Source organism: Oncorhynchus gorbuscha, linkage group LG07 (genome assembly GCF_021184085.1).
Source record: "Oncorhynchus gorbuscha isolate QuinsamMale2020 ecotype Even-year linkage group LG07, OgorEven_v1.0, whole genome shotgun sequence".
Lineage (NCBI taxonomy): Eukaryota > Metazoa > Chordata > Actinopteri > Salmoniformes > Salmonidae > Oncorhynchus > Oncorhynchus gorbuscha.
The window spans coordinates 74,942,480-74,969,442 of NC_060179.1; the positions used below are offsets into that span (position 1 = coordinate 74,942,480).

General features: G+C 42.9%; 1 protein-coding gene across 1 annotated transcript in view; it reads left to right on the forward strand.

The window, feature by feature from the left end:
* dst (dystonin) overlaps positions 1-26,963 on the forward strand; it is a 207,487-nt gene that overhangs the window by 64,555 nt on the left and 115,969 nt on the right. The window contains 3 exon segments of the mRNA XM_046357465.1: positions 1,618-1,707; positions 6,035-6,112; positions 11,325-11,417. Coding sequence (XP_046213421.1) covers positions 1,618-1,707; positions 6,035-6,112; positions 11,325-11,417 — 261 coding nt within the window.

A 26,963-nucleotide genomic window follows, 5' to 3' on the forward strand; every position in this document is an offset into this window, starting at 1 on the left:
ACGTCTGTACTTTGTCTGTGAAAGATTACTTTGCCATTATGTCAGCAGGTGATGTTACTCTTCAATAACACAGACTCCTAAGCAAATCAGGAGGAGAAAAATATCTTTATTCAAAGAGGACAAATCCTTGATGTGATGCTGAGAAGTAGATGTTAATTCTTCCTGTCCTCAGTGATTCTCTCCCCAGAACAAAGTGACAGGATGTAATTTATAACCCCCGACCCTAGCCTATGGTTGACCAATTAGAATTCCTTGCAGTAAAATGGGCCAAATAACAAGTATCCTGTTTCAGCCTCATGTAAAATATACTAATTATATGGTGATAAATCACAGTCTGTAAAAATAGGATCAGGAAATAAGGTTGTTTAAGGTAGCCTATTTGTAGTTTCAGTCAGGCAGTAAATATACTGTAAATGTTTTGAGATTCGAATCAGACCTGGGTCAAATACATTACGGCAAATACTTTGAAATGACTGAAATCCACTTGATTTAGTTTACACGCTACAATGGAACCAATGGAATAGTCTCAAAAGTGCAAATTTCAAACTAAATTGACACAGGTCTGATTTAAATATCCCAATAGGTATCCACGCTCACCATGTTTTAATACCCCTTCCCACATACGCACACATACTACACTGACACTCCAACGTACACGCACGTGCACACACACATTTTCACACTCACATATCCTGCTGCTACTCTGTGTATTATCTATCCTGATTGTCTAGTCACTTTTACCCCTACCTACATATTGTATTACCTCAATAACCGCAACACCTCGTACCCCTGCACATTGACTCGGTACTGGTACTCCTTGTATATAACCTCGTTATTGATATTTAATTGTGTTACTATTTTGTGCAAATGTTTATTATTTATTTATTTTTTAATTTTTAAATGTACCCCCTTTTCGTGGTTTCCAATTGTTAGTAATGACTATCTTGTCTCATCGCTACAACTCCTGTACGAGCTCGGGAGAGACGAAGGTCGAAAGCCATGCATCCTCCGAAACACAACCCAACCAAGCCGCACTGCTTCTTAACACAGCACGCATCCAACCCAGAAGCCAGCCGCACCAATGTGTCGGAGGAAACACTGTGCACCTGGCAACCTTGGTTAGCGCGCACTGCGCCGGCCCGCCACAGGAGTCGCTGGTGTGCGATGAGACAAGGATATCACTACCGGTCACCCCGGACGATGCTAGGCCAATTGTGCGTCGCCCCACGGACCTCCCGGTCACGGCCGGCTGCGACAGAGCCTGAGCGCGAACCCAGAGTCTCTGGTGGCACAGCTGACGCTGCGATACAGTGCCCAGGGCCACTGCGCCACCCGGGAGGCCTCTGTTTCTTATTTTTTAACTCTGCATTGTTGGGAAAGGGCTCGTAAGTAAGCATTTCACTGTAAAGCCTACACCTGTTGTATTTGGCATTTGTGACAAATAATATGTGATTTGATTTGATGGCGCTTGAAACACCAGGATAGTAGGTTCGATTCCCGGGACCACCCGTACTTAAAATATATGCCTGCATGATTGTGAGTCCCTTTGGATAAAAGCATCTGCCAAACGTTATATATCATATTATTCTATTAACTTTCCTTTCCTCTGGCCTTTAGGTCCGGAAGCATGTTAATGACCTGTATGAAGACCTACGAGATGGACATAACCTGATCTCACTGCTGGAGGTCCTGACTGGCCAGTCATTGGTGAGTACTGTGTTGTCATGGTAACGTAGCCCGTGTACATGATGAGTCAGAGGGTATGTGAAATGGATCCCTATTCCCTAGGGAACTACTTTTGACCAGAGCCCATGCAAAAATGCAGGATGGCGCCGAAGACATAAAAAATAAATAATAATCTAAACAAGCATTTCGCTACACCCGCAATAACATCTGCTAAATATGTGTATGTGACCAATAAAATGTGATTTGATTTGATTTATAGGGAATAGGGTGCCATTTTTCATTGTGCTAGACAGTTTTATTTTGGGAACTGTATCTGCGTTCTTGAATGAAAAGTTAGAACAGAGATGTACATTATAGGCTATGGTTTGCCTTTGCTACTAAACCCCAAGATAACACAATTTATTCCATTGTGTGATTCTGATTAACGTAATGGGTGTTTTCGTATATTAGTCTGTACACTGGAGCAGTATCACGGTGCATTTATGAGATTTCCAAAAAACTAAAATTTTCTTCACGCAAAACATTTTTATGAATGTTTTCACTTTACCAGACATGCTATATAACTTGATTGTTTATAAATCACATCCTGAATCCTGAACCTCTTGGGCAAGGACCGGAATTTATTTGGTTTTTACATACACCTAGTCCACATATACAGTATATCCTATAGTTTTTGTCGAACAGATATGTGAAAATGCCCCAAGACCATATATGCTTCAAGGCTAAGGGGAAACCAACTGCAATCCCATTGGTCAAAAACTGGTTGAATCAACGTTGTTTCCACGTCATTTTCAACCCAAACATTCAATGTGATGATGTTGAATCAATGTGGAAAACTGATTGGATTTGCAAGTCATCAACGTAAGGGAATGTAGGTTTTTTTCCACCTAACTTTTAGCCTAAATCCAATGACAGGGTGACATTGAATTCACGTTAGTTGATAACTCAAAACTAGACATTGAACTGACGTCTGTGCCCAGTGGGATGCTTGTTTACAACGTTTCTTATGTCATTGTGTTCCAAACAAAACACTGCCTGATAGAAATTATGGATGGGAGAGGTAGACAAGAAATCGTGATCACTTCAGTTCGGATCACTCAAAATGTCATCACAATAGAGCTTGCCTTTCCAACCCTGTTCCTGGAGACCTACACTTTCAGTTGTAATTAACCTGATTCAGCTTATCTATCAACCGGCTAATTGTTAGAATCAGGAGCGCTTAGATTAGGGTTGGAACTCTCCAGGAACAGGGTTGTAGATGCCTGCATTAGAGAACATGAAAATGAATCACAATAATTTCTGATGTCACCGTTGTTTGGTGACGTGCAGCAGCATCTCTGTAACTCATGTGAGGAGAAATGAGGTTCCCTCTAAAATAGGTGAAGCTGATTTTTCTCCTCGATGTAGTAGTACTCTCTTCTGTTTACATCCTGTTTCCTCTCTACCCTCTTCCTCCTCTCCTCTGTTTCCTCTCTACCCCTCTTCCTCCTCTCCTCTGTTTCCTTTCTACCCTCTTCCTCCTCTCCTCTGTTTCCTCTCTACCCTCTTCCTCCTCTCCTCTGTTTCCTTTCTACCCTCTTCCTCCTCTCCTCTGTTTCCTCTCTACCCTCTTCCTCCTCTCCTCTGTTTCCTTTCTACCCTCTTCCTCCTCTCCTCTGTTTCCTCTCTACCCTCTTCCTCCTCTCCTCTGTTTCCTCTCTATCCTCTTCCTCCTCTCCTCTGTTTCCTCTCTACTCTCTTCCTCCTCTCCTCTGTTTCCTTTCTACCCTCTTCCTCCTCTCCTCTGTTTCCTCTCTACCCTCTTCCTCCTCTTCTCTGTTTCCTCTCTACCCTCTTCCTCCTCTTCTCTGTTTCCTTTCTACCCTCTTCCTCCTCTCCTCTGTTTCCTCTCTACCCTCTTCCTCCTCTCCTCTGTTTCCTCTCTACCCTCTTCCTCCTCTTCTCTGTTTCCTTTTTCTACCCTCTTCCTCCTCTCCTCTGTTTCCTCTCTACCCCTCTTCCTCCTCTCCTCTGTTTCCTCTCTACCCTCTTCCTCCTCTCTTCTGTTTCCTCTCTACCCTCTTCCTCCTCTCCTCTGTTTCCTCTCTACCCTCTTCCTCCTCTCCTCTGTTTCCTCTCTACCCTCTTCCTCCTCTCCTCTGTTTCCACTCTACCCTCTTCCTCCTCTCCTCTGTTTCCTTTCTACCCTCTTCCTCCTCTCCTCTGTTTCCTCTCTACCCTCTTCCTCCTCTCCTCTGTTTCCTCTCTACCCTCTTCCTCCTCTCCTCTGTTTCCTCTCTACCCTCTTCCTCCTCTCCTCTGTTTCCTTTCTACCCTCTTCCTCCTCTCCTCTGTTTCCTCTCTACCCTCTTCCTCCTCTCCTCTGTTTCCTCTCTACCCTCTTCCTCCTCTCCTCTGTTTCCTTTCTACCCTCTTCCTCCTCTCCTCTGTTTCCTCTCTACCCTCTTCCTCCTCTCCTCTGTTTCCTCTCTACCCTCTTCCTCCTCTCCTCTGTTTCTTCTGTATTGGATTGTTTCACTTTATGTCCTCCTTTTTATTTGTCCAACTTGTGTCCATGTCTATTTGTCTCTCCCTTGTGTGTTTCTTTCTTGCGCTCACGTTAACTCGGTCTGGTAAGCCAAGGGAGCGTGATTTCCTCAAGACGTTGCGGTTGGTGAGTTCGGCAGAAGCATGTGCGGTTGAGCAGCATGGACCTGAGCAGGATGATGATAAGGGGGTAGGTGTGGTTCACCATCCTCCCCCTTGTAACACAACTAATGCAGCGCGTGCCGTGGACATTAATGAGAGTGGAACAACAATCCCTCCACAGGCTTTTCACTTTAGTGGACCGTAGTTGGCTAGGTCAAGTTTTTTTTCTCGTAGATTGTATGATAGAAGCAACTCTGTGCTCGATGCTGCTGTGTAGACTAGGGAGTAGGCCCACTGTATTGCTTTAGAAATGCTAGCTGACAAGCTGAGATGGATTACATGATGGCAATGCACTCGCCTTATGAGCTAAAGGCCCAGGCTCATGTTCAATTTTTCTCAACAACAACAAACTGTGGTATTGTACATGCCATAGGAAAGTAAAGGAGAAACACCATGCACTTCAGTCTTGGATAGGATTGCAAGCGCTGGCACAACTCAGTCACATTTGAAACACGTAACATTATTATGTGGTTCATAAGAGCTCCGCCTGGGTCTTTAAGTCCAACCTCAGTAGCTTTGTGCATCATTGAGCCATACAATCAAACTGAACGTCAACATTTATGAACCATTGGACATGTTTCATCAGATAGTGGCTTTCTATTGTATTTAGTGTATACCAAAAACCAAGCCACTTGGCTGAACGTGCCGAGTTAAATGAGAGTGAGCCGTTGAGGGAAAGGCTTTTGTGGTGAAAGGGATTCCTCCGCCTCTTCTCTTGTCTAGCCAGGAGAGTAATGACTGAATCCAGAGGGCTTTGCTGCAGCTCAATCCCGGGTTGTCAGGGGACTGCCTGGCTTGTGACACAGGTTCCATCTCATTACCTTGAGCTGTAACCTCCCATTGTCCACGGGTGTCTTTCGCAGGAGTTTGGCTCTCTGCTCACAAAATCACACATTTTCAGGTGTTTTACCTCACAGCTAAATCATCCTAGATGCTTTTTGGATTTGGGAAAGGTCCTCATTGGAATGAGTTTATCACTCAGACACACTGGTTTATAGCTTCATGTTTAGCCTTTTGTCATTTAGTACTGTAGTTGTGAATGGTGAAATATGTCAGATGATGTGTTCTGTCAGTTTGGGAGGACATAGACACATTTATTTTCTAGTACATACAGTGTGTAGTAATAGCAGTGATTTGTAGCAGGCCAATTCCACGGTAACAGTGACGCTGAGACTCCGATGTTTCACTTTAAAATGTATGTCAAACAAAAAACAATGAAGAACTTGAAGAAAAGTGCAAATGCAAAGTTTGGTAAGAGAATGACTGCACTGCTCTTCAATAAAATGTGTTTTTGTAAAATGTTCAGTGGAAATTTTTAAAAGTCATTCTTGTGCATAGAGTTGTATGGTTTGTTTAACCTTGCAATCATTGGTTTCTGTTTGACATACATTTTAAAGTTTTAAAAAATCTGAGTTTCAGTGTAACTATGTTACTGTGGAATTGGCCAATGACCGCCCTGGATCCGGATTTGTTGGTTCCCTCCCTTTTGGTTTTTCTCTCTTTCCCTCAGCAGATGAGTGGGTAAGACCCTGGCAGCAGCATGTCCTGTGTCCTCATACTACTAATGGTGTGGTGAGTCCCTGGTCCTTGGAAAGGGAGAGACCACATGGCAACGTCACTAACATGACCCGCTCTTCCCATTCCTCCTCTATGCCCACAGCCTCGGGAGAAAGGGAGGATGCGGTTCCACAGACTCCAGAATGTACAGATAGCTCTGGACTTCTTAAAGAGGCGACAGGTAAGGACCAATCACACGTGCCGGAATGGTAGAACTTAAAATATGTAAGCTAATTTTCTGTTAACCAATTCATCGTGTAAAGCTATTCAAATAAAGCATACTGTATGTCCAGGGAGATAAAGATTGACTTCGAAATTGGACGTCTATCAATGTCCTGAGGATGTCGGAAAATGCCTTATCAACCAGCCACTAGGGGCAACAGTGAGCACTATTACAGTCAAGGAGACGAGTGCCTTGTGGACAGGGTTGGGCGTAATCTCATGATGATGTTCAAACCCCGTTTGGGACGGGACACTATTTTATCTCTATCCCAAACCTTAACCCTTTCCTTAACCATTCAGAATGAGTGACTAAACTGAATGTTTTATCCCTATCCCAAACCTTAATCCTTACCTTAACCATTCAGAATGAGTGAAAAAACTGAATGTTTTATCCCTATCCCAAACCTTAACCCTTACCTTAACCATTCAGAATGAGTGACTAAACTTAATGTTTTATCCTTATCCCAAACCTTAACCCTTACCTTAACCATTCAGAATGAGTGACTAAACTTAATGTTTTATCCTTATCCCAAACCTTAACCCTTACCTTAACCATTCAGAATGAGTGACTAAACTTAATGTTTTATCCCTATCCCAAACCTTAACCCTTACCTTAACCATTCAGAATGAGTGACTAAACTTAAGGTTTATCCCTATCCCAAACCATAACTCTTATCTTAACCATTCAGAATGAGTGACTAAACTTAATGTTTTATCCCTATCCCAAACCTTAACCCTTACCTTAACCATTCAGAATGAGTGACTAAACTTAAGGTTTATCCCTATCCCAAACCATAACTCTTATCTTAACCATTCAGAATGAGTGACTAAACTTAATGTTTTATTTCCCAAACCTTAACCCTTACCTTAACCATTCAGAATGAGTGACTAAACTTAATGTTTTATCCTTATCCCAAACCTTAACCCTTACCTTAACCATTCAGAATGAGTGACTAAACTTAATGTTTTATCCCTATCCCAAACCTTAACCCTTACCTTAACCATTCAGAATGAGTGACTAAACTTAAGGTTTATCCCTATCCCAAACCATAACTCTTATCTTAACCATTCAGAATGAGTGACTAAACTTAAGGTTTATCCCTATCCCAAACCTTAACTCTTATCTTAACCATTCAGAATGAGTGACTAAACTTAATGTTTCATCCCTATCCCAAACCTTAACCCTTATCTTAACCATTCAGAATGAGTGACTAAACTTAAGAAATGCAACGATACAAGGTTAAGGAGCAACCTAGGGTGTCAAAAACACTTTGAAATTTGACGTTTGGATCAACTTCAAAATGTGACACGTGCAGAAACGTGGATAAACATCTAATTCTGCAGTGAGACTGTGAGAACTTGTTGGAACTGTATGTCCACATCAAAACGGTAACACTGCTCATACACGACATGGACAGCCAACTTCATTACCTCATAATGGATTCAATACCTCCCTCATCATGACTCACAATAGAGGGCATACGGAAACCATCTCCCAACGGTGATTACATCTCTGTTTGCCCCTCCCCCACATCCACCACAGTCAGGAAGTGATCGGGATGGAGAACAGTGTGCAGTGGTCAGCTACGGCCTGCCAGACATCACGTCATTGAGAGAAACCCAAGACCTGAGACAAAGGATTCATAGATCGTTCAGTTATGCCATTGTTTTAATGACACACCAAGCCCCAGTCACACTTCATACATATTCATAAACAAAAATTGACAATGACAACCATGCCATTGTTCTGTACAGCTAGAATGTATCATAATAAGGGTAGAGGTGCCATCAACATGGCAATGAACTGTGGAAAGGGATGTCTTTGTTTCCAGTTTGACTACTGCTGAACAACGGAATAAGAATAATTCAGTGCATAATTAAATAAAGTTGTGTTTATTTCTGCTTATGACAGGGATTATCATGCATATCAATGAAAGGCAGTGTTTTAAACATCATGGCCTATTCCAGCACAGTAGCAGTTTCAGACAATCATCTACAATACAAACACTTTGCGTAGGGAATGATGAATGTTTGGGAACAATATTAAACTGCATTAGTTTATTAGAATGAAAACATGACATCACATTGTGTACTAGTACATAAACCACCACACTATAGAGCCCCATTGTGGTGTATAGGTATTGACTCAAGGCCACAGAATAATACCTAGGATTTATTGGCACCGCTTCAGTTGCTATTTGTATTTATTAAGGATCCATGCCAAGGCAGCAGCTCTTCTTCCTGGGGCCCAGCAACATTAAGGCAGTTACATACAATTTACATTATTACATGACATTACATTGCATAACACTTTACCAATACATTTAGTGTGTTCCCTCAGGCCACTATCCCATATTCACAATACAACATCCATGTGTACGTGTGTAATGTACATGTAATGTACGTGTGTGTAGAGTGTGTCTCTTATCATGTGTATGTGTGTCTGTACCTGTGTGTGTGTCTCTTCACAGTCCCCGTTGTTCCATAAGGTGCATTTTATCAGTTGTTTTTTTATCTGATTCTACTGCTTGCGTCAGTTACCTGATGTGGACTAGAGTTCCATGTAGTCATGGCTCTATGTTGTATTGTGGAATAGAGTTCCATGTAGTCATGGCTCTATGTTGTATTGTGGAATAGAGTTCCATGTGGTCATGGCTCTATCTAGTATTGTGGAATAGAGGTCCATGTAGTCATGGCTCTATGTTGTATTGTGGAATAGAGTTCCATTTAGTCATGGCTCTATCTAGTATTGTGGAATAGAGTTCCATGTAGTCATGGCTCTATGTTGTATTGTGGAATAGAGTTCCATGTAGTCATGGCTCTATCTAGTATTGTGGAATAGAGTTCCATGTAGTCATGGCTCTATGTTGTATTGTGGAATAGAGTTCCATGTAGTCATGGCTCTATCTAGTATTGTGGAATAGAGTTCCATGTAGTCATGGCTCTATGTTGTATTGTGGAATAGAGTTCCATGTAGTCATGGCTCTATCTAGTATTGTGGAATAGAGTTCCATGTAGTCATGGCTCTATGTTGTATTGTGGAATAGAGTTCCATGTAGTCATGGCTCTATGTTGTCATGGCTCTATGTTGTATTGTGGAATAGAGTTCCATGTAGTCATGGCTCTATCTAGTATTGTGGAATAGAGTTCCATGTAGTCATGGCTCTATGTTGTATTGTGGAATAGAGTTCCATGTAGTCATGGCTCTATCTAGTATTGTGGAATAGAGTTCCATGTAGTCATGGCTCTATGTTGTATTGTGGAATAGAGTTCCATGTAGTCATGTCTAGTCATGGCTCTATCTAGTATTGTGGAATAGAGTTCCATGTAGTCATGGCTCTATGTTGTATTGTGGAATAGTGTTCCATGTAGTCCTGGCTCTATGTTGTATTGTGGAATAGAGTTCCATGTAGTCATGGCTCTATGTTGTATTGTGGAATAGTGTTCCATGTAGTCCTGGCTCTATGTTGTATTGTGGAATAGAGTTCCATGTAGTCATGGCTCTATGTTGTATTGTGGAATAGAGTTCCATGTAGTCATGGCTCTATGTTGTATTGTGGAATAGAGTTCCATGTAGTCATGGCTCTATCTAGTATTGTGGAATAGAGTTCCATGTAGTCATGGCTCTATGTTGTATTGTGGAATAGAGTTCCATGTAGTCATGGCTCTATGTTGTATTGTGGAATAGAGTTCCATGTAGTCATGGCTCTATCTAGTATTGTGGAATAGAGTTCCATGTAGTCATGGCTCTATCTAGTATTGTGCACCTCCCATAGTCTGTTCTGGACTTTGGGATTGTGAAAAGACCTCTGGTGGCATGTCTTGTGGGGTATGTATGGGTGTCTGAGCTGTGTGCTAGTAGTTTAAACAGATAGCTTGTGCATTCAGCATGTCGTCACTTCTTCCAAATACAAGCATTGATGAAGTCAATCTGTCCTCTACTTTGAGCCATGAGGGATTGACATGCATGTCATTAATGTTAGCTCTCTGTGTACATTTTAGGGCCAGCCGTGCTGCCCTGTTCTTGGCCCGTTGTCATTTTCCTAAGTACCTCTTTGTAGCACCTGACCACACGACTGAACAGTAGTCCAGGTGCGGCTAAACTAGGGTCTGTATGACCTGTCTTGTTGATAGTGCTGTTGAGAAGGTAGAAACTAGGGCCTGTAGGACATGCCTTGTTGATAGTGCTGTTGAGAAGGTAGAAACTAGGGCCTGTAGGACCTGCCTTGTTGATAGTGCTGTTGAGAAGGTAGAACAGTGTTTTATTATGGACAGACTTCTCCTGATCTTAGTGTTTTGACCATGACAGTTTACACTCCAGGGTTACTTTCAGAAGTTTAGTCACCTCAACTTGATCGATTTTCACATGATTTATTACAAGGTTTATTTGAGGTTTAGGGTTTAGTGAATGATTTGTCCCAAATACAATGCTTTTAGTTTTTGAAATAGTTAGTGCTAACTTATTCCTTGCCACCCATTCTAAAACTAACTGCAGCTCTTTATTAATTGTTGCAGAGATTTCCCTGTAGTAGCTGACATGTATAGTGTTGAGTCATCAGAGGGTGGTAGCATAAGTCACAGGCCTGGGCAATTCCAGTCCTCGGGGGCCTGATTGGTGTCCCATTTTCCCCCCATCCTTAGTAAACACAGCTGATTTAAACTAATTGCATTTTTAACTGAAGATCATGATTAGTTGATTATTGGAGTCGGGTGTGTTAGCTGGGGCTGGGGTAAAACTGTGACACCAATCAGGTCCCAGAGGACTGGAGTTGCCCAGGCAACTAGCAGATGGAGAGAATCTGTTTTGGGGATTTCCAAGAGGAAAGACATTACCCTCAGAATATTTATGCATATTTTTTTAATGAGGATTATAAATGATCTGTTACAGTGAGTATGACACTAATACTGATGAACAAATTCAAATTCTCACTCATGTGTATTTGTACACTGTGTATTACCAGTTGAAGACATACAGTATTATCAGGTTTTGGAAATAGAGACATCTCCATCTGTTTTTCAGAGACGTTAACTTTAGCGTGCTAAGAATTAAGGTGCTTTGCAAAACGATATAATACATTTGTACTTATACTGTAGAAGTTTATGTAGATTTGGAATGCGTCACTTGTGTGTATCATGCTTATTACACAGCTGTTTATAACTGTTGTCCTCAGGTCAAGCTGGTTAACATCAGGAATGATGACATCACAGACGGGAATCCCAAACTGACGCTGGGATTGATATGGACCATAATTCTGCACTTTCAGGTCAGATTCATGCTATGTATTTCATTCTCTGGCTGTGGGAATCACTGTACTAGTATCCTTTCTCCATTTCTGTTCTTTTTTACTCAGCAAATTAAAATGAGTGTGGATGTGAATATTCCAGTGTTTTGTTATTGTTCATTTGGCTGATGATTAGGAGGACATGTCATGTATAGAGCTATGGTTATTGTTTCGACCAAAGTAAGATAGTTGTCATTTAAGGGGTTCTGGATTGAGGTAGTATGTCTCCCTTAAATCGACAGTAAATTGTAGTATATTGAGGCCAGTGTGATTGAAAAGCTAGCGTGTTGCTTAAACTCCCTACAGCACTGAATGACTTGGGATTAGCTTGCATAAGACTGTGTGACATTTGGTGCAGGTTGAACAATCCAAACTGTCAGTTTCTCTTTTTCTAGCTGTTGTTTCCCTCTTTGGCCACAAGATGTCAAAACAGTCATAACAAAGTGTCCTGCCAGTGGTTATTGTAATGTAGGCCTATATCTATGTCTGTTTGTCTGCTGGCTCATACATGCCCCAGTTATTATGGCTGTGAAAAGTGGCAGAATAAGAATGATCACTTACTCTGCACATATTTTATTGATGACTGGAGATTGAAATGTGTCGATATTCATGGTAGTATAACGGGTCATTTCCTGAGAGAGATGGTCTCTTTCAAGTTCTGCACTTACAAGTGGAAAAGCTCCCCAAGTGAAGTCACCGTCTGACAATGACAGGTGGACTTGAAAATGGTGCTGCAATGGTGTGATTAGTAACCTTGCTGGACACTTGAAGACTTAATGGTTATCTGAGCTGAAATGGTGAAATGGTCGTTTACTGTTTATGCTTCTGTGGAGGGAGATGTTTGACATTACAATGTGAACACTATGTCCCTCCCTCCAGTATGCTGTGTTGTGTGATGATGAGCGTGGGAAAATAGATTGTTTGCATTAGAGGAAGTGTCACTTCCTTCAGCCTGGCTATCGCTTAAAGTTCATCCATTTTCAGTGTCCTTCCAGTGTTTTCACAGGCCCCACACCCTGAGAGCATTTGTGCCCATGTCTGTCTAGTACCACACAGACTGTCTTGCTGCAGCTGTACATTCACATGGGAACAATGGATGCATTTTTTGTCATTTAGCAGGCACTCTTATCCAGAGCAACTAGGGTTACGTGCATTGCTCAAGGGCACATTGACAGATTTTTCACCTAGTCAGCTCAGCGATTCAAACTAGCAACCTACATACACACACGCCTGCACACTAAGGGGTAGATGGTATCATCAGTAGCAGCACTAGGTGGATCGAGTGTTGCATTTCTGAGGCCTAGTGAAGGACACACTGCTAATCCTTCTCTCTCTCTCTCTCTCTCTCTTCTCTCTCTCTCTCTCTCTCTCTCTCTCTCTCTGCTAAATCTCTCTCTCTCTCTCTCTCTCTCTCTCTCTCTGTCTTGCTCTCTCTTTCTCTCTCCCTCTCTCTCTCTCTCTCTCTCTCTCTCTCTCTTTTGTCTTGCTCTCTCTCTCCCTGTCTCTGTCTCTTTGTCTCTCTCTCTGTCTCTCTCTCTGTGTCTCTCTCCCTGTGTCTCTCTCTCTGTCTCTTTCTATGTCTCTCGCTGTCTCTCTCTGTGTCTCTCTCTGTCTCTCTCTCTGTCTCTCTCTGTGTCTCTCTCTCTGTGTCTCTCTCTGTGTCTCTCTCTGTCTCTCTCTCTCTGTGTCTCTCTCTCTGTCTCTCTCTCTGTCTCTCTCAGGCCCCTGCTATGGGTTATTAATATATCTGGCACAGTCAGCCTGCAGGCTGTTCTCCACTGGGTTACAGTATGGGAAAGGAATGTTAGCAGCAGCCTTATGACTCCCTAACTTAGAACCACACCATGGTAAAAAGACAAGAAAAAGCATGCACTTACTGTACAGTAAGCCTTTCATCTGCATTAGTTCATACACTCCACTACATATGTATTTGGACAGTGAAGCTAAAACTCCAGCACGTAACTCAAATGTCACCTTATATTTGAGGTTATTTTCATATGTATATCTTTTACCATTTACAAATAATGCATTTTGTATATATAGTCCCCCATTTGAAAGTGTCAAATGGGGGGACAAATTCACTTATTGTGTATCAAAGGTTTAGCATTTGGCCCCATATTCCTAGCACGTAATGACTACATCAAGTTTGTGACTCTACAAACTTGTTGGATGCATTTGCAGTTTGTTTTTGTTGTGTTACAGATTATTTTGCGCCCAATAGAAATGAATGGTAAATCATGTATTGTGTCATTTTGGAGTCACTTGTATTGTAAATAAGAATAGAATATGTTTCTGAGATGCACAAAGATCATGCCCCCAAAATATGCTAACATCTCACCATTACCAATAACAGGGGAGGCTAGCATTTTTTTTGGGGGGGGTATGATATTTATGCCTCTGTAACTTTCTCACTCATCATGAGTTACAAAACCGATTAACTAGCCTGCTAATATTGTTTGACTTGCTAAGTCTAGGGGTCTTAGGCCTAGTTAACTGGTCTGTTACCTGATTTGATGTGTGCATAAATGTGAGAAGTAAGCCTATGCAACCCGATGTTGAATATAAATTCACCCAGGAGACAGCCACTTTACCTTAGGGACAGCTCGTTCTTGACCTCTTGGTCGCCCAGTCAAAGGGGAATATTATTTGTTCAGATGGTGACAAAACATAAATATGTACGAAAAGGAAAAATACGACAACCATGGCCAAACTAAAGACTCATAACCATACGAAAGGCCTCATAGCCACCAAAGACCAGTAGCTTCACGGCTTTTCCAGCTGGGACTCTCACTGACTTTCACCTTGATTGGCTGCACCTGATCTGCTTATCAACCAGGCTCAGCACTTGGACAAGGTTTCTGCTGCCCCCTGGAGGATGGAGTGTGGAAGTGGTAGTGAGATGTCTAAACTACCTACCCTATTCCCTAACATTATCCACTCTTCATTCATGATTATCCGTAATCATGGTAACCCACATTAATGTAGAAGTGTTCAGAAAAATATTATATTCTTATTTACAATAAAAGTGACTCCAAAATGACACAATGCACTATTTACCATTAATTTCTATTGGGCATAACGTAATCCGAAACACAACCAAAACCCAAAGAAAAGGTGACATTATGTCTCATATATAACGTTTGATTTCATATCCAAAATGCTGGAGTATACAGCCAAAGTTTTAGCTTCACTGTCCAATTAAATACATAGGGGAGTGTATTTTTACGTAAGTGTACAATACCAATTCAGCAGACAGAGAGCAGTGTTGTAGTGTCTAGTTGCATGCCTCAACATCTCTCCTGTCTCTCCTTTGTTGCCTAGACACCCCAGCCTCCATGAGGTCTGGTAAAAACAAAAAGAGACGGAATATTTTGAAAGTCAATCGTTTGAAGTTCTTGTTGCAGAAGGGCAAATATGGCAAAAATGAAATAATTTTCTAATGCTTGGAATCATAAAACATGCTGACGGGTAGCTAGGGGGATGTGTGTCTACACCTGCCCCTGTCACTCTTACGCTTGCCGCTGGGCATTTGTACTAGCTAGTGATTGTGGACCTGTAGATTCTTGATTTTTCAGGGTTGCATGGCAGTTGGAGAACTTGTTGATCAGTTCTGTATGGGGTTAAAACCTAGCTGGCAGAAAAGCAGTGTGACATAGTGATGGACCCTGTTTTGATGCAACTTGACTCTATCAGAAAGGTTTTGGAAGGAGCAAGTTGCCATTACCTGTAGTAGGATGATCCAGCCATTCGGTCATGATCATCCAATGGCATTGTGTTAATTCTCTGATATATTTCCTTTTAAGAATGTCATATGTCATTCATGCATCACTTGCTATGGTATGATAAGAAGTGAAGCAATAGACTGTAGCTATTGAAGTTATACAAAAGCATTCCAGACTGTTTAGTTGATAATTGCTTTACAAAGGCAGTCCCTAGGTGTGTTTACATAATGTATACATTGAAGTCCCTGCTGTGTTCCCTACAGTTGGAAGCATATTGCATATCCACCCCTGGGACAAGGCATTGAAAGCATTGTCTTCCACTCAGTCAGTCTCATGTGGAAACCGTGGCGATGTAGTGAGGCCTGAATACATTGCCCCGACGATGCAGTGAGACCTGAATACATTGCCTTGACGATGCAGTGAGACCTGAATACATTGCCCTGACGATGCAGTGAGACCTGAATACATTGCCCTGACGATGCAGTGAGACCTGAATACATTGCCCTGACGATGCAGTGAGACCTGAATACATTGCCCTGACGATGCAGTGAGACCTGAATACATTGCCCTGATGATGCAGTGAGACCTGAATACATTGCCCTGACGATGCAGTGAGACCTGAATACATTGCCCTGACGATGCAGTGAGACCTGAATACATTGCCCTGACGATGCAGTGAGACCTGAATACATTGCCCTGACGATGCCCTGACGATGCAGTGAGACCTGAATACACTGCCCTGACGATGCAGTGAGACCTGAATACATTGCCCTGACGATGCAGTGAGACCTGAATACACTGCCCTGACGATGCAGTGATACCTGAATATACTGCCGAATATATGAGACCTGAATATGCTGACGATGCATCATCATATTGTTGCTCTTTGGTCTCTACAGTGTCATCTGACTGACAGTCAAGGTCTCCAAGGGTTACGAAAATAAATATCACTGACAGAAACCAATCTATGGAGGCTTTGGACTTGTTTCACCAGGGGACATATTGCATTTGATAGGATGGAGTCTGCCATAATGTACTGAACACCTCTCTCTCTCTTCCATCCTTCCATCCTTCCATCCTTCCATCCTTCTCTAGAGATCAAAGACAGCCATTTGATAGGATGGAGTCACCCTTCTCTAGAGATCAAAGACAGCCATTTGATAGGATGGAGTCTGCCATAATGTACTGAACACCTCTCTCTCTTCCATCCTTCCATCCTTCCATCCTTCCACCCTTCTCTAGAGATCAAAGACAGCCATTTGATAGGATGGAGTCTGCCATAATGTACTGAACACCTCTCTCTCTTCCATCCTTCTCTAGAGATCAAAGACAGCCATTTGATAGGATGGAGTCTGCCATAATGTACTGAACACCTCTCTCTCTTCCATCCTTCCATCCTTCCATCCTTCCACCCTTCTCTAGAGATCAAAGACAGCCATTTGATAGGATGGAGTCTGCCATAATGTACTGAACACCTCTCTCTCTTCCATCCTTCCTTCCTTCCATCCTTCTCTAGAGATCAAAGACAGCCATTTGATAGGATGGAGTCTGCCATAATGTACTGAACACCTCTCTCTCTTCCATCCTTCCATCCTTCCATCCTTCCACCCTTCTCTAGAGATCAAAGACAGCCATTTGATAGGATGGAGTCAGCCATAATGTACTGAACACCTCTCTCTCTTCCATCCTTCCACCCTTCTCTAGAGATCAAAGACAGCCATTTGATAGGATGGAGTCTGCCATAATGTACTGAACACCTCTCTCTCTTCCATCCTTCCATCCTTCCATCCTTCCACCCTTCTCTAGAGATCAAAGACAGCCATTTGATAGGATGGAGTCTGCCATAATGTACTGAACACCTCTCTCTCTTCCATCCTTCTCTAGAGATCAAAGACAGCCATTTGATAGGATGGAGTCTGCCATAATGTACTGAACACATCTCTCTCTTCCACCCTTCCATCCTTCCATCCTTCTCTAGAGATCAAAGACAGCCATTTGCTGGAAGCACCAGCATCCTGTTAGATGGGTGAATAAAAAGGATGAAATGATAGAGTAGGATGACATTGCAAAACAAACATCTGAGATGAGTCAGTGAAATATATGTCTGTATTTTAAGACTTTATTCAATGCTGGAAGACTGTAATTATATTTTCCACATTGGTTTGCACGGAATGAGAAATGACAGTATGCCAAAACTCAGATATTATTTAAACACCACAGGAATTTATATACTGAACAAAAATATAAGCGCAACATGCAACAATTTCAAAGATTTTACTGAGTTACAGTTCATATGAGGAAATCAGTCAATTTAAATAAATAAATTAGGCCCTAATCTATGGATTTCACATGACTGGGAATACAGATATGCATCTGTAGGTCACAGATACCTTAAACAAAATGGGCCTCACTATGGGCATCAGGATCTGGTCACGGTATTTATGTCCATTCAAATTGCCATCGATAAAATGCAATTGTGTTCGTTATCTGTAGCTTATGCCTGCCCACACCATAAGCCCACCACCACCATGGGGCACTCTGTTCACAACATTGACATTAGCAAACCACTTGCCCACACAACGCCATACATGTGGTCTGCGGTTGCTTATTGTAGAGAAATGAACATTCAATTCTCTGAAAACAGCTCTGGTGGACAATCTTTCAGTCTGCATACCAATTGCGCGCTCCCTTTAATCTGTCACATTTTGTTGTGTGAAAATACTGCACTTTTTATAGTGGCCTTTTTTTTGTCCCCAGCACAAGGTGCACCTGTGTAATGATCATGCTGTTTAATCAGCTTCTTGATATATCGGGATGTAAACAAATGTGTGCACAACATTTGATGGAAATCAGCTTTTTGTGGCTATGGAACATTTCTGGGATCTTTTATTTCAGCTCATGAAACATGGGACCAACACTTGTTGCGTTGTTGCGTTCATATTTTTGTTCAGTTTATATATACATTAACATAGAAAGCAGATTTTCCATAAAAGTAAATATAGGCTGCTCTTGTGTTATGGTTTATGAGGTAGTTTTCCTTTTGTGCAGTATGCTGTGAATATTGAATGTACTGTAGCCAGCCAGGTATACAGTATGTCAACCGCAGGACCTAGTTCTGGAACCTTCAGGGGAAATGTCACTGCCGTCAGAATAGTGTCAGAGCCTGGTGGGACACTTCTTTTTAGTTGTGCTGTGCAAAGAAATTATTTCTACTATTTCAATAAACGCTCTTCCTGAGGTCTTGCCAATTTAACTATCTGTCCCAAAATTTGTTGAATATATTAAACAAAAATCACAAGCTTTAGATGCTTTTCATGGACAGTACATGCTACACAATTCACATACAATTACATATAATCTACTCACTATGTGTGTTCCATAGGTCATATAGTGTACACAAGTCACTTCCTGTGCTAAGTGAATTCTGTATTTGCCCTCAGTTGAACTGGGATGGCAATGGTCTGGCTGGATAATAGTGTTTGTTTAAACCATTGGACTCAAGCCCCACTTCTGGCTTTGCGATTGTATACAGTCTGATTAATAGACAAAGTGGTAGGGCTTTGTTAGCTGCCAGGATTTGCGTCGACTGCTTTTGTTGACCCATGCTGTCCTGTTATTTTAAAAGCCCCTATGATAGGCAGTACCAAGCAGAGAGAATCCCTGCCTATCAGGGAAGGCCAACTTGCTGAGCAAAGTTTTCCCATATGGTGTAATCAGTGGCCATTAGCCGGCAGAGCAGACACCAAACAGCCAGCTGATCTTGTCCTGCTGCCCTCCCTCCCTTCCCCCGTCAGACAGGCAGCCCTGTTATAAACAGACACATTTGACGACATTCAGTTTAGTTTCCATTAGTTTTCAAAATTGAATTTACTCGTTTTTATTTCAAGTTAAATAAAAAGATTTCTATATGTTTTTTTATATGATTTAGTTTCAGTTTTAGTGCTAGGGACAGAAAGTAGCCTATGCGTGGGAGTCTAGGAGCCTTGTCACTTCTTGCAACTGTGGGGCAGTAATACATAATGCAGTGGTTTTCAAAGTCGGGGTCACGACCATAGTGGGGAATTGCAGTGGGGTGAAATCACACCCAGAGGGGGCTGTGTTTAGACTTCAGATAAGGAGGACACCCCGAACCAGGAAGCAGGGCTGTTTCTCTCTCTGTCAGCTATGAGGTAGAATAGTTTGGGACGTGGCAGTGCCTCTGCCTCTCCGCTGGTGCATTGATGTGTTTGTGTTGGATTAGCCGGCCAAAGGAAATGTTTCAGAGACATAGAGCATTCCTAAGAGCAGAGCATTCCTAAGAGCAGAGCATTCCTAAGAGCAGAGCATTCCTAAGAGCAGAGCATTCCTAAGAGCAGAGCAGTTGAGAGGAGAGCAGTGACAGAAGAGAGGAGTGACAGAAGAGAGGAGTGATGGAAGAGAGGAGTGACTGAAGAGAGGAGTGACGGAAGAGAGGAGTGACAGAAGAGAGGAGTGACGGAAGAGAGGAGTGACAGAAGAGAGGAGTGACAGAAGAGAGGAGTGACAGAAGAGAGGAGTGACAGAAGAGAGGAGTGACGGAAGAGAGGAGTGACGGAAGAGAGGAGTGACAGAAGAGAGGAGTGACGGAAGAGAGGAGTGACGGAAGAGAGGAGTGACAGAAGAGAGGAGTGACTGAAGAGAGGAGTGACAGAAGAGAGGAGTGACAGAAGAGAGGAGTGACAGAAGAGAGGAGTGACAGAAGAGAGGAGTGACAGAAGAGAGGAGTGACAGAAGAGAGGAGTGACAGAAGAGAGGAGTGACAGAAGAGAGGAGTGACAGAAGAGAGGAGTGACAGAAGGAAGTTCCTGGGACATCTCAGCTGTGTTCTTCTGGGAGTCTGCGACAGGCAGGCATAAGGACAGACAGACAGACTCTCTCCCCAGGCAACCCATCTCTGTGTGAAGGGGAGGGGTGTTTGGGTCTGTTGCCAGGCTGCCTGCCATCACTTCCTCTCCGCCCCCTTGGAGGAGAACTATGGCTGCCTCTCAGTGGAATAACAGAGCTCTAGATCAAGTTAAGTTCACTAGCGGAATCCCGATGTGAAAACTACAGTTAGAAGGAACTTAACACAGTTTATAGAAAGGGAATGCATGTCTGACAGTCATGGGCAACGTGTGTGGCTGTGTGAGGGGCCCCAAGGAGGAATGTTATGTGGACCACACCAAAGCTCCGCTCAGCCCCGAGTCCAAAGAGCTCCGCGGCCGGCGCTACTTTCAGAGGAAGAAGAAGAGGAAATTGGGGGAGTTTCAGTGGCCAGAATCCCTCCAGAGCAGAGGGGGTGAGAGCGTCCAGAGTAAGGAGGATATCCCCAGGAGGGTAGAGCTCCAGCATGAAGCAGACATGGGCATCAGGGAGAGCCAGGTTGGGATGGAGGGAGGACCGGAAGGGGAGACACCCAGACCCAGGCTGGGAGGTATCAGCAAAGGGCTGTATGTTGGGGAGGTCCCCAAAGTTCCTCTTGGGAATAAGTTAGCATCCCAATCGGGACAAATTTCAGCACACCAGACAGATCGAGAGGCAATTCTCCATGGCATCACCAAGACCTCCAGGAGTATCGCTCCTAAGGATGGCCTGCTGGAAAAGAAGCTGTCACATAAGCAGTTGACGCGGGCAATGACATTCGGCGCCATGGAGCATATGCTCCGAACCCTGAGAGGAGACAATGACAGATCAGAGAACCTAGAAGAGCTCCCTGAAATCATATGGAGCACTCAAGTTCACAAGAGGAGGAGGGTCCACACCTGCTCTGGAAGAGGGTCCCTCTCTTCAGATTATCTGGAGTCTCTCCAAGTGTCTTCCAAGTGTACATCCGCCCAACAAGAGGTAAACCAAGTGCAAGCTATTTATAGCCAGCCAATATGTGTGGACCAAAATATCATGTGCTAGCATATCAGTAGCCAGCTATTGTAACAATGGCCGTAACTATGAGGTCCGGACCTCAGTAATATTTTCACATTTGAAAAACATTTAAATATATATTTAGTATTTGTTACAGGGTCAGCACGTACAGTTGAAGTCAGAAGTTTACATACACTTAGGTTGGAGTTGTTAAAACTCGTTTTTCAACCACTCTACAAATGTATTGTTAACAAACTATAGTTTTGGCAAGTCAGTTAGGACATCTACTTTGTGCATGATAATTTTTCCAACAATTGTTTACAGACATATTATTTCACTTATAATTCATTGTATCACAATTCCAGTGGGTCAGAAGTTTACATCAGTAAGTTGACTGTGCCTTTAAATAGCTTGGAAATTTCCAGAAAATGATATCATGGCTTTAGAAGCTTCTGATAGGCTACTTGACATAATTTGAGTCAATTGGAGGTGTACCTGTGGATGTATTTCAAGGCCTACCTTCAAACTCAGTGCCTCTTTGCTTGACATCATGGGAAAATCAAAAGAAATCAGACAAGACCTCAGAAAAAAATTGTTGACCTCCACAAGTCTGGTTCATCCTTTGGGGGCAATTTCCAAACGCCTGAAGGTACCACTTTCATCTGTACAAACAATAGTACCCAAGTATAAACACCATGGGACCATGCAGCCGCCATACCGCTCAGGAAGGAGACGCATTCTGTCTCCTAGAGATTAACGTACTTTGGTGCGAAAAGGAAGAAGCCACTGCTCCAAAACCGCCATAAAAAAGCCAGACTACGGTTTGCAACTGCACATGGAGGAAAGTCCTCTGGTCTGATGAAACAAAGGGGGTGGCAGGATCATGTTGTGGGGGTGCTTTGCTACAGAAGGGACTGGTGCACCTCACAAAATAGATAGCATCATGAGGTAGGAAAATTATGTGGATGTATTGAAGCAACATCTCCAGACATCAGTCAGGAAGTTAAAGCTTGGTCATAAATGGGTCTTCCAAATGGACAATGACCCCAAGCATACTTCCAAAGATGTGGCAAAATGGCTTAAAGCCAACAAAGTCAAGGTATTGGAGTGGCCATCACAAACCTCTGACCTCAATCCCATAGAAAATACGTGGGCAGAACTGAAAAAGCGTGTGTGAGCAAGGAGGCCTACAAACCTGACTCAGTTACATCAACTCTGTCAGGAGGAATGGGCCAAAATTCACCCAACTTATTGTGGGAAGCTTGTGGAAGGCTACCCGAAACGTTTGACCCAAGTTAAACAATTTAAAGGCAATGCTACCAAATACTAATTGAGTGTTTGTAAACTTCTGACCCACTGGGAATGTGATGAAAGAAATAAAAGCTGAAACAAATCACTCTCTCTGCTCTCTATTGAGAAAAACTGAGTTTAAATGTATTTGGCTGAGGTGTATGTAAACTTCCGACTTCAACTGTAAATATTGCTCCCAGTGGTGATCATAGCTCAGAGCACTTATATTCTTTTTCTGACATTTCTAATTACGTCTGGCTCGTTGTGAACGAGTGGAATCATGAAGGGTGGTTTGTTCGTTATGTTCGCCTGCATCCCCTTGAATTTGAGCTTTTTTAGCAGAACATTCACCATTCTACCAACTACCCCAGCTCACCCCAGCTCACTGTCAACAGGCAACTTGAGATGCTGCTGATAGTGTGTTTGCAAGATGCCGGACAAAAGGCAGTTTTAAAACCGTCCCGTGACTCCTGCCGTGTCTACAGACATCCCCCAAACAAATAAAAAATGATTTGTGTAGAATGACTGCACAACTGGTAAATAGCCGCTCATACTGTAGATATGTCAGTCAGCCGCTCATACTGTAGATATGTCAGTCAGGTGCTCATACTGTAGATATGTCAGTCAGCCGCTCATACTGTAGATATGTCAGTCAGCCGCTCATACTGTAGATATGTCAGTCAGCCGCTCATACTGTAGATATGTCAGTCAGGTGCTCATACTGTAGATATGTCAGTCAGGTGCTCATACTGTAGATATGTCAGTCAGGTGCTCATACTGTAGATATGTCAGTCAGCCGCTCATACTGTAGATATGTCAGTCAGCCGCTCATACTGTAGATATGTCAGTCAGCCGCTCATACTGTAGATATGTCAGTCAGGTGCTCATACTGTAGATATGTCAGTCAGCCGCTCATACTGTAGATATGTCAGTCAGCCGCTCATACTGTAGATATGTCAGTCAGCCGCTCATACTGTAGATATGTCAGTCAGGTGCTCATACTGTAGATATGTCAGTCAGCCGCTCATACTGTAGATATGTCAGTCAGGTGCTCATACTGTAGATATGTCAGTCAGCCGCTCATACTGTAGATATGTCAGTCAGCCGCTCATACTGTAGATATATCAGTCAGGTGCTCATACTGTAGATATGTCAGTCAGGTGCTCATACTGTAGATATGTCAGTCAGCCGCTCATACTGTAGATATGTCAGTCAGCCGCTCATACTGTAGATATGTCAGTCAGCCGCTCATACTGTAGATATGTCAGTCAGCCGCTCATACTGTAGATATGTCAGTCAGGTGCTCATACTGTAGATATGTCAGTCAGGTGCTCATACTGTAGATATGTCAGTCAGGTGCTCATACTGTAGATATGTCAGTCAGCCGCTCATACTGTAGATATGTCAGTCAGCCGCTCATACTGTAGATATGTCAGTCAGCCGCTCATACTGTAGATATGTCAGTCAGCCACTCATACTGTAGATATGTCAGTCAGCCGCTCATACTGTAGATATGTCAGTCAGCCGCTCATACTGTAGATATGTCAGTCAGCCGCTCATACTGTAGATATGTCAGTCAGCCACTCATACTGTAGATATGTCAGTCAGCCGCTCATACTGTAGATATGTCAGTCAGCCGCTCATACTGTACATATGTCAGTCAGGTGGCTAGCTGCCGGCAGAGACTTCTATTGCGTAACGTTGAAGGGCTCTGGCTTGTATTTCTTAGCCAGTTAGAAGGCTGAAGGAAGAAGCTAACGTTAAACGGAGTGGCAGCAAAACATATACTACTTAAAGAAAGAGAGTAGGCTACTGAGACAGACTGTGATTTGGGCATGTAGCGCTCAGTGGTGAGGCCGAGGGAGGAGGAAGCAGAGGAGACAGAGAGAGAGAGGATGCAAGCAGAGAGAGAGGTTAGCATTGTGGTTCCCAAAATTGGGGCAAGGGCCCCATGTGGGGTCCCCTGAGAAATCTGTACTAATCTCATCAAACAAAAATCTATGTTTCAATATGAACATCTCCACATGGCCTATCTTCCTTGTAGGATGACATTTTAAAATGCAATCAACATGTAAACAATACAGTTTAAAAAACGTCATATGGTTTCCTTTTGTCGCTGATGCTACTTGTCAGTGTGAATCATTTCTCCTATTTCCCTACTTTCAGGGGTAGGTAGCCTAGTGGTTAGAGCATTGGGCCAGTAACTGAAAGGTTGCAGGATCAAATCCCCGAGCTGACAAGGTAAAAGTCTGTCTTTCTGCTCCTGAGCCAGGCAGTAAACCCACTGTTCCCCGGGGGCGGTGGATGTCAGCCCCCCTCACCTCTCTGATTCCTGCTCAGCAGGAAATGCAAACTTGTAGTGTATTTCAGGTTTCTGAAGTTTTGTCATTTCCACTTTGAAATTTCAGACTTGATTTGCCCTAACGAAAAATGTATAAGCCCCTACAAAAATGTCAATTAATGATAATCCAGATAATAATTTGCATTTCCTGCAGCTGTATCATGGCTCAAATTAAGATCCTACATCTGTACAGATGCTTTCGTATGTTTTCATTATTCCGTGACGTGTTGTTCCATTGCAGTGGCGTTGCATGGAGACGGTGTTTGAGTTGATGTGTGACTTGGCTTCACGCCACTATCTTTCCCTGTACTGTACTGGCAGACTGCTAACCACCATTTTCTCTCTAAAACCATTCAGAAGACAACTATATTTACACTATGACATCGTGTAAGAATCCCTTTGAGTCAAATAACAGCATAACTGTGATGTAGAGCTGTAATATACACGTTGCATCCTACAAAGCCACAACACATGGACACAGAGATAATTACAAAGCTCTATGTAGTTAACTAACTTGTTTCCCTTCACAAGATATTTCACTCAGCAGTGTTTCTGATGAGCCTCACCTCAGCTCAAGTTTGGCTACTAGGGTTCTACCACTTATGACAAACCAGGTTCTAAACTGGTTTGATACTGCTTTTATGGAAAAATCATGCATCTTTTATTCATGTGTACAATGTGTTTGCTGTAAATTATTGGATTTTAGCAATGTAGTATACTTCAGTGATAAACAGCTGGCATTTGGAAAGGTTATTTGTCCTTTGATTCTCCTTGAAATGTTGATGTTATGATTACTGAGGTCCATGCAACTCGCCCACTCCTTACTTCTCAGACACAGCTACACAATTTCCCTGTTTTCAGATTCTAAAGGAAAATATCCCACGGCGCGCCCACCCCTCCCAGACGCACACAAAAAAATTATAAGAAAAGTATTTTCCCACTAGCACTGACTGCTGATAACTACTCTGAGGGAAAATGTACTTGCTACGATTGGGATATGTATTTGTCTCACCTAGCTATCTGAAGATGACACTAACTGTAAGTCTCTCTGGATAAGAGTGTCTGCTGAATGACTGAAATGTACATGTAAATCCCAAAGGAAGCATTTTATTTCTGCGAGACCACTATTTTCCATGATGTAATTCTAAGTATACGAAAGTGTAACAACCTTGTGTTCATGTTGGTCATTTGAGCAATTTACAATTTTAACTAGGCAAGTCAATTCCCCATAATGACGAAGCAAAAATACATTTATTACAAGAAAACAGAAATACCTTATTTACATAAATATTCAGACCCTTTGCTATGAGACTCGAAATTGAGCTCAGGTGCATCCTGTTCTCATTAATCATCCTTGAGATGTTTCTACAACTTGATTGGAGTCCACCTGGGGTAAATTCAATTGATTGTACATGATTTGGAAAGGCACACACCTGTCTATAGAAGGTCCCACAGTTGACAGTGCATGTCAGAGAAAAAACCAAGCCATAAGGTCGAAGGAATTGTCCGTAGAGCTCCAAGTCAGGATTGTTTCGAGGCACAGATTTGGGGAAAGGAACCAAAACATTTATGCAGTATTGAAGGTCCACAAGAACACAGTGTCCTCCATCATTCTTAAATGGAATAAGTTTGGAACCACCAAGACTCTTCCTAGAGCTGGCTGTCCGGCCAAACTGAGAAAACGGGGGAGAAGGGCCTTGGTCAGGGATGTGACCAAGAACCCGATGGTCACTCTGACAGAGCTCCAGAGTTCCTCTGTGGAAATGGGAGAACCTTCCAGAAGGACCATCTCTGCATCACTCCACCAATAATACTTTTATGGTAGAGTGGCCAGACGGAAGCCACTTCTCAGTAAAAGGCACATGACAGCCCGCTTAGAGTTTGCCAAAAGGCACCTAAAGACTCTCAGACCATAAGAAACAAGATTCTCTGGTCTGATTAATCCAAAATTTAACCCTTTGGTCTTCATCCCTACGGTGAAGCATGGTGGCTGTAGAATCATGCTGTGGGGATGTTTTTCAGCGGCAGGGACTGGGTGACTTGTCAGGCTCGAGGGAAAGATGAATGAAACACAGAGAGATCCTTGATGAAAACCTGCTCCAGAGAGCTCAGGACCTCAGACTGGGGCAAAGGTTCACCTTCCAACAGGACAATGACCCTAAGCACACAGCCAAGACTGCGCAGGAGTGGCTTCGGGACAAGTCGCTGAATGTCCTTGAGTGGCCCAGCCAGGGCCCGGACTTGAACACGATCAAACATCTCTGGAGAGACCTGAAAATAGCTGTGCATTGACGCTCCCCATCCAACCTGACAGAGCTT